Source organism: Lolium rigidum, chromosome 1, assembly GCF_022539505.1.
Source record: "Lolium rigidum isolate FL_2022 chromosome 1, APGP_CSIRO_Lrig_0.1, whole genome shotgun sequence".
NCBI lineage: Eukaryota > Viridiplantae > Streptophyta > Magnoliopsida > Poales > Poaceae > Lolium > Lolium rigidum.
The window spans coordinates 36506121-36515284 of record NC_061508.1 but is presented as its reverse complement, the minus strand read 5'-3'; the positions used below and the strand labels follow the sequence as shown (position 1 = coordinate 36515284).

The following is a 9164-nucleotide window of genomic DNA, read 5'->3' as shown; positions in this document are numbered from 1 at the left end:
AAAGAGCATGCTTTGCGTATAAATGTAAGCGTCGTGACTGAATGCTTATTTTTTGTTGGAAATCGCGGCTGACTACTCGAAATCCCCTGCATGATTTGTTGAGCTACTCCAATAAAACGATCACAACGGGGAGCATGTCAGGAGAGTGAGTCGACCAAACCACGATAACCATTTTTTGCGCAACGCATTGCGGACTCGCGGATGATTAGGCAGGAGGCTTAGTCAAAGGGTTAGCGCTGGCAGCGGCAGTTGCAGTCCGAGTACGACTCTGCGAGCTGATCCCGTGCCACGATTCACGGCCACGGAACGAACCGCGCGTTTCCTGCGCCCACCCCGAGTTTACCGTTTCAGTTCAACATCTCGGGTTCGGAAAATATTATGGCAGCATAATAATCAGATTACTTCCCAGCTTGTATGGACTACCTACATGATTCCCTCACGCTTCTTCCGGGAAATTTGTTCAGTCTCCCATCGCTAAAAGCGGGATTAAAGTTGGGTGATGCAGCTCGCATTTGGTAGTAGTACACCGTGCCTTTTGTTTTGTTTTCTTTTGTTTTGCCAAAAAGTCAATCATCATCATCGTATCGAATCCTGGCCGGGTCACAACATCCTTCTCCCCAGGTGCTGCCAAATGTGGGTCCCCCGGACAACCAAATAAAATAATACTAATCGGGGCCCACCTAACAGCGACGTCAGCCCAAGCCTGGTCACACAACTTATGTTGTTGTTTTATCCACACCACAGCGTTGCTGCTGTCTCGCTTTGGCCCTCCGTGTTATTTAAAATTACTTTTTACCCCGAAGTGCGATGGTGGTTGTTTTTTACATGTTGATTACAGTACTATTGTAAATTGCAAAGTCTTATGCTTCCACAAGCCCGCAAATGATGCATGCATCCAAAAGCAGCCCAAGCTCATAGTTGTAAATATAATGCGATAATAAATCTTAAATCTACGGGCAAATCTATATTCTAGAGGTAGTATATGGAAGTTTATTTATGAGAATTGACATGCCGACTCTCGAAGGGAGATCACCGCTTTTCAACAACCGTGGAGAACACACACAAAAAGTGAACCGGAGATACGAGTAATTCCAAACACCTGATGTAGTGTTCGTTGCCGTGGCGCCCAAAAAATAGCGCATCCAACATGTCTTTTTGTGTGATGCTATGGCTATGCATGCGTTGCCGTGTCTCTTGTCCGTTGCAAGGTCAGACCTCCAACGTGCCAAAGTTTCTATCTGTATGGCACTATGAGCTACCCTTTCGGATATACCGTAATGTTTTATATGCACGTCTATTAGCATTTGTTCGTTCGGTCGTATAAAAAATGTAATTGCAATTGAACGACATTGGCACCACAGGAAAGCAATGGCGGATCTATAGGTGGACCTGGTCCATGGATCACCCTAATATTTACATGTAGCCTATATATACCATAGAAAAAAAAGTAAAAAAACTATGACCAATTTCGTTGTTGGACCATCATACCAAATTGAGTGGCCCCTTAGGCAGTTAGTCCTGGTTTCATATTTTTCAAAAGGGAAGAAAGCACCAATCAGCAAACTCAAATTTTCCTAGAGGACATCGTTGTATATATGATGCAAAAAATAAGTCTTGAAATCGGGAGACTCTCGAAGATAGATCACCGCCTTTTAATATGGTGGAGTACAAAAACAATGAAGCGAAAATACAAGTAGTTTCAAGCAACTGATGCAGCGTTCGTTGTCGTGGCGCCGAAAAAATGGCGCATCGAACATGTCTTTTTGCCTGATGCTATGGCTATGCTTGCGTTACCGTGTCTCTTGTCCGTTGCAAGGTCAGACCTCCAATGCACCAAAATTTCCTATCTATATGACACTGTGAGCTACCCTTTCAGAGATAGCGTATGCACGGGTCTTATTAGCATATGATCACAAATAATTTATCTGTAGAAAAAATGTAATTATAATTTGAAACGACTTGGCACCACGGGAAGGGAAGGAGTCACAGATCTAGGGGTGGAGAGGGTGTTGGATCGATCACACTAATATACCATGAAAACTTAGACCATGTCAGGTCTATTTTCTACAAGAACAAAAAAAGATGGTGAAAAGAAAAATGAAAGTATAGAAAACATGTCTTCTGTTCCACCGAATCCACCCCATCTAATCCAAAAACCAAAAGGGACTTTGCAGAAATAAACAAAAAGGGTGTGTGCTAAAACACAAAAGGTGCGGCCCCAACAGCTGTGGCACAGCCCACGGCGTCAGCCTCATCAGTCCAACGCGTCTTCAGTCTTCTTCACCCGACCCCCAGCAAAGCCAAAGCCTCCTCCTTTTCCGCCCAAACCGTCCCCTCCCCTCCCGTCCCCTTCACCTCCGCTCTCTCCTGCTCCGGCACCGGCAAGTATCCGTCCGCCACAAGCTTCGACTACGCCCGCCCGCCCGACCTCTTGCCCGCCGTCGCCTCCGTGGAAGGTCTCCGTTCTCCGCTGCGGTGAGTGCCCGGAATTTTGGTTCATCCCCTGTACTTAGGCCTCAACCTTTCGTTACATGGTGTACAACCCTGGTGCATGCGTCGCTTCTGCGGTGTGTTAGCTTTCGACGGGATAGGTTTCCATCCCCGCTCACCTTGGGACGGTATAGTGATCTTGATTCCGCTTGATTTCACCTCCGCCACGGTTGTGCCGTGTGCTGGCTGGCGTTTCTTGGCGGGGTTTCTGCTACGAGGAACGGGGAGGGAGCGCATGTAATGTCAGAGATGGGTGGCCGAGCAGATACGATTGGATGTTCGTGCGATGTTTCAAAAAAAAAAAAAATCTTTGCCTATTGCTCCCGATTATTCTCAGTTTTCATGTCTGTTTCTATTGTTTCATGTAAACGAAATCCCAGTGGGGAAAATGCCCACTTTATCGGTCACTTAACAAGGCTTTTACATGATGGTTCTGAGAGAATCCGGACGGGAGATATATATGTACAGAAAACGCGTATATGATCGAAGCGCTTATTTTCGTTTATAACGATTTATTTATTTATTGGCTGAAACCGTTTTAATATTCTCGCTCCTCACAAATGCGTACACGCGAGGTTTATGCCTATGCCTTTCCATTTGCTGCTTTTATTTGTTCCTGACACCTTAGTTCTGAGTCTGGCAATGGTGAATTTTAGAATCCTGGTGTCCTGCTGTGGTCTTACAGATACCATGACAGTGAAAGTTAGACTTGATGGGCATTTACCTGTAGTAGTAATTATCATATGGGCATTACTCTTCTTGTAACTGCCTAGACAAGGAACAGAGCAGCCTATAATAAGTAGTGGTATAGTATGCCTGCGAGCAACTGGAGGAAGCATATGTTGACGTATGGCATTTGCTGCCTACCTTTAGCGAGAGCGAAACATCGAGCTCCTTGTTTTGTGGATGCGTAACAATTTCAGTCACCTGTATGGGGAAAATGGAAGATACTGTGTTGTCTGTCGTGTTTTATCATGTCTGAATCAGTTTCCACATTTTTCCAAGAGAAACAGTTGCCATAATTGACTCTACAATAAAGAAGGGAAGTTGTGCTCGTTTGAAAGAATGATACAAGGAGAATCGTATACTTCCTTCCATGCATGCCCCTCTGCTTTTCTGAAGTGTATTGTATATAGTTTTTGCCATAGGCAAGTAATAAAGTAAACGCTTAATTTAACTGTTTGACATAGCTTACTAAGGTTGTAAAAGTTCACCTATCCTTGCTGTAGACAATGTCTTACTAAGTCAAATGAACATGACAACGATCTTTTTGAGCTCAGGAGATTTCGTCAACTGGATGTCGTAGACAAAGAATATATAATCCTACTTAGTAGTGGCTTTCTTAAGTGGTTAACGCGTTTGTGCAAAATATGGTACTTCAACATCCTTAGCTTTGTAACAAGATCTTATATTATGTATAATGTTTCTTAGTTAATTATATCATTAAGGATGTGTTTGGTTGGGGATTCAGACTGCATGGGTTATGGCCAACCATATTTTGCCGGGCCACCCCATTCGTCTGAGTGTTTGGTTGTCTGAGTGGAGCGAAACGAGTTTCGTGATTGGTTTCCTGAGTGGGAGTGAATGGAACAAACCACTCTCGTGTTTGGTTGTTTGAGTCTGAGTAGTGAATGGAGTCTCCTTCCCGCGCCGCCTCGACCATCCGCGCCACCAGCGACCTCCGCCGCCTTCCCCGCCTCCGTCGAACGCCGCCGCTACCTCCCCAACACCCGAAAACCACTACAGCCGCTTGGAGGGAAACCATCTCGAGGGGCTCGCACGCTGCCGCTGGAGGGCCGCTGCCGCCATATCAAGGGCCCGCGCGCTGCCGCCCGGATCCCACAGACCGCCGCCGCGCCGCTCCGGCCCGCGCCGCCGCGCTGCTCCGGCCGCCGCCCCCGCGCCGCTCCTTCCCGCGCCGCCGCGCTGCTCCGGCCGCCGCCCCCGCGCCGCTCCTTCCCGCGCCGCCGCGCTGCTCCGGCCGCGGCCCCCACGCCGCTCCGGCCCCCGCCCCCACGCCGCTCCGGCCGCCGCCGCCGCGCTGCCGCCGCGCTGGGTCGAGGACTCGAGGGGTGAGCGGACGGGGCGATTGAGCGAGTCCACTCGCGGGCCGCGTGATTCCACTGATTTTGCCGATTCGCCCCGTACAGCATATTTGGGGTATATTCCCTCCCTGGCCGCTCCGCCCCCTACCGCTCGCGAACCAAACAGCAGGCGAACCGGTGCGACCCGACGCGAGTCGACCCAGCTCCCCCAACCAAACACATCCTAAGATTTTTGGTTCATACGGGCATTTTGTTCACATTAATGCAATTTCCGAATATTTGACAACTGTTTACTTTGTTGTGCAGGGTTTGTTCTAAAAAATTGCTTCTGAAGTTCTTTCAGCATCGAGGGTACAGCTTTATACAATAAGAACATCCAGCTCATCAAAAATTTCATTTTAAGAATCAAGTTAATTATATTCTCTTCTCAGGGAAGAATGACAGGATCATCAGTTTTGGGTTCTTTCAGTACCTAGAAGACGCTTTATCCATAATATTTTTGGTCAGAGGCTGTGAAGTCAGTTTGTAAGGGTGTAAAGATGGACTACTCTGCTGGTTCCTTCTTTTCATCATGGCCTAGCAATTCTGCTTCTGAGAATTATAGTTTTGTTGATGGCTCTGTGGAACCATATGCAGAAGAAGGAACTATGCCACCTACAGGCTATTTCACAGCTAGATCAGATCACAATTTAAAGTTTGATGAGCAGGACAAGAACACTACTATATTTACTAATGGATGTTTGCAGTACAGCACCCAGACTGATCTGTTACCTGGCGAGAATCTGTCAGAGGATAAACCTCCGAACAGCCTCGTGGAGCTTCAACAACATCAGAACAATGGCAGTCTGCAAAGTAATTTAATCCCTCCAGGGATTCTTCAGTGCAATCCAACACCTGGACCATTTGACCCGCAGTTGGATACCCCTGGCCTTCTTGAACTACCTCATGCCTTGTCCAGCTCAATTGAAAGCAATGAGAGTGAAATTTCAGCTTTTCTTGCTGATGTACAACCTGTTTCTTCAGCCTCAACTCTGTGTTCCACATACCAAAATGTTTCTTCCTACATGGAACCAGCAAACCTAGAAGCTTTCAGTTATCAAGGGGCACAAAATGCTGCTATGTTCAATACAGGCTATTCAAATGGGAACCTTCCAGTATCTGATAAGGCTACCATGGCATCACTACATGTAATGCTCATGACAAAGATATAACTATAACCATATTGGTGATACTGTATCTGTGTCACTTAATGAACTGTTCCTTCTTGTGGTAATGCAGGATAGCAAAGGATTCACCAGTGGTAGCATCTCATCTTTGGCTATGGCCCAGCAATCACATCTAGCTACTGGTGGTTTGAAGGCTGAACAACAGGTTTTGATTTTAGAACTCTGACACTAAACAAGAATTTCTATAAGACTGTAACTGCAAGACTGCAACTTATTGTTCACTCGAAACTGAGGTGAAGTAACTTCCATTATTCATATTGCAGGAGCAATATGCAATGTGCAATATTCATCCCCCGTCTTTCGTTTCTGGTAGTCCGATGGCTGTTACTGAACCACAAGGAGCACTGATTCCTTCAAAGGTTTTCTTTAACATTTGTTATCATATTAAGTGTCTGTCTTATTCTCTTTCTTTGGATTCATATCTAACTGAGTTGGACTCTGTTTGCAAATGTTCAGATAACATCGATGGTCCATAACAATAAAAGTGAGTACCCTGTCCCTCTCAGCCGTTCTTCTGATGCGCAACACCAAGCAAATTCAGCTCATGGAAATAGTGCCAGCGCGAAGCCACGTGCAAGGGCTCGCCGTGGACAGGCAACTGACCCTCATAGTATTGCTGAACGGGTGAGTCTTTGAAGAAATGCACATTAGTCAAGGAAACACGTTGCAGAATTTATTTGAATTGGATTTTTTTGTCTGTGTATGTGCGTGTTCATGCCCTAGGATAATCTTGACTAAAATTTTCCTTACCCTGCAGCTTCGCAGAGAGAAAATTTCAGAGAGGATGAAAAATCTCCAAGATCTTGTACCGAACTCCAATAAGGTATTATTTGTGTATATTACAATTATAAAACGTGCAAAAAATTCGTCTCCACTATTCAACATGAAGTTGCTATCACCATCACAATTCATAAATCTTGAATTAGTTGTCAATCAAAGTATGTTTAATAAAACGCCGGAAGCTCTTAATATATATTACTTGTATATAATGAAACCAGACGAGACAGATATGGTAATAAGCAATAACATTTGAGGGGAACATATGCACTGAAATATTGTCTTAAATTGGGTCACTGAAGCAAGCAATTATTTTGATCTTAGGATTTGAAGAGTGCAACTAACATTGGTCCCAAATAGTTATCAGCTAAGGATCACATATGATGTCACTGGCTCAGTTCTTGGATGTGCTTAAACTTCCAAGGATTTACAGTTTATAACCAAACTTTGCCAAACTAGAGTGGCCTTTGTTTGGCTAGTTCCGTACTTGTACGGCATTATAGTTTTCTAGTAGCACCAGCAATGCACCATGCTCATGTCATACACACAAACTCATGTGAAATTTGCATATGTTATGGTGGACTAGCAACCAAGTTGAGGCAACAAAAGCTGTGTGTCACCTACCAATGGCTGATTTTAGAAAATCGTCAAAATTTAATTACTTTATGTTTCCTGAGTTTCTTAGCCAGCTCTAGAACGAAATAGTATAAAAATGAAATTCCTAACTGATAGCCATCTTTTGATGTGAACAGGCTGATAAGTCATCAATGCTCGATGAAATAATAGATTATGTGAAATTTCTTCAGCTTCAAGTGAAGGTACTGCCACAAACAAGTTTATAAGTTGTAACTTTCCCTGATTATTGTTATTTTGACTCATTTTCTTTTCTTATGAAACGAATCGAGTCTCTTCATTACAGGTTTTGAGTATGAGTAGGCTAGGAGCTCCTGGGGCAGTTCTTCCCCTCCTCGCGGATTCTCAAACTGAGGTACCAGACTTATTTGCATAAAGTTAATAGTTTATTGTTGTGACTCCTGGCGTCAAGAACATAGGATAGACAATGACATACTTTTTGCACCTCCAATGTTGAGATCATTACTTCTATGGCGATTCTCAGTTTTTCGTCAAAAATTATGGAGATTATGATTAGACCGAAATAATAACTATCTGAAACTGTTCTCTTCTTGGTTCCTCGTCGTGTTATTTTTTTTTTCTCCTTCGGTAGCATATCAACACATCTAATTCTGATGCGTCAAATCACAGCTATGACATGATGGCTTGTTGTAGGAATCTTATACCTCCACTTGCACTGTAGTTGCAATTTATATTGCACTCCATATCTCTCTTTAGTTCTGTGTAGACAAATCCAACTTACTAGTATGCACGCTGATGAATTAGTACTTAGTGGAAGTATTTGCTTTTCTCTAGAATGCACATGTGCTCAATTATTACACTGTCATGCTTTCCCAGGGCCGTAGCAATTCTCCTCTACTGGACATAGCAGACCCAGAAGAGAGCTTGGTATTTGAGCAGGAAGTTATAAAGCTGATGGAAACAAGCATCACCAAAGCAATGCAGTACCTTCAGAACAAGGGCCTCTGCCTGATGCCTATCGCCCTTGCTTCAGCCATATCCACCCAGAAAGGCACGTCAGGTGCTGCAATTCCTCCCGAGAGGTGAAAACCCAGAACACATCGTGCTCCTCCCGTCACCATCACCATCACCATCACCATCGCCAAGTGCAGGAATGTGCAAGATAGGAAGTTATGAGAGAACTAAAACTCCGGGATATGAAATATAGGAGGTCTCTGACTAAGCCAAAGTTATGGCCTAATCTACCAGTAGTTTACCTTTTTCTTTGCTGCACATCAGTTGCTGTGTATTCTTTTGTTTTTTGGGTCGCGTCAGCTTGCTAACTGGGTGCAAGTGTTCTGTCACCTTGGATGGTTGTACATGGATGGATCATGCGGTTTAGTCCTAATGTGCATACAGAGCACAACAAATATACCGATTCAGTATGTGCTGTGTGCTTGACTGCTTAGGGCATACCTTCGTAGCTAGCTATCCACAGTGGTGCTGCTAGCTAATGCTTGTGCTCATGCACCAGCTCCAGCATCAGCATGAAGCCAATCATGGAACAGGTTAGGTGGACTGGACTGCAACCAGTTGGTGATTGAAGTGACTAATCGTTCCCTTCTCGCCGTTGATTGATCTGCTGTCAGTGTAAGATGTAACCATCTGCGAGCTGCTTTTAGTCATTTAGTTCTCCATTCATTCTGTTGGTGACTGCTGCAATGACAATCATATGTGATGCTTGAAATCTGACTCCAGCAATCGACGGGCCAGGCTCAAACCCAACTGCTGAAAACTCGGTTGTTCGGTTGTCCTACTGAGAGCATCTCCACCGGCGCGTTCCAAATAATGGCCGGCAGGGGCGTCGGCCCTGTTGTATGGGGGGCACTGCGCTGGCACATCATCCTCCATTTGGGGGAGTTGCTCCCTCCCACACCGGCGCACTTCATACGGCAGCCCCGATATTTATTTAAATTAAAAACTCAAACAAAAACATAGAAATTCAAATAGGTTTTCGAATACAAAGTTTGGACCAACACACGGTCACCAAATT

General features: G+C 44.8%; 1 protein-coding gene across 1 annotated transcript; it reads left to right on the top strand.

Moving 5' to 3' along the window:
- Positions 1-2433: 2433 nt before the first annotated feature.
- On the top strand, positions 2434-8556 carry LOC124685212. The gene is made up of 10 exons (XM_047219546.1): positions 2434-2475; positions 4842-4886; positions 4967-5722; positions 5814-5906; positions 6025-6120; positions 6218-6385; positions 6519-6584; positions 7291-7356; positions 7458-7526; positions 8009-8556. Exons 3-10 carry the CDS (start codon positions 5075-5077, stop codon positions 8216-8218), a joined length of 1416 nt encoding a protein of 471 aa, XP_047075502.1. The 5' UTR covers positions 2434-2475; positions 4842-4886; positions 4967-5074; the 3' UTR covers positions 8219-8556.
- Positions 8557-9164: the final 608 nt, after the last annotated feature.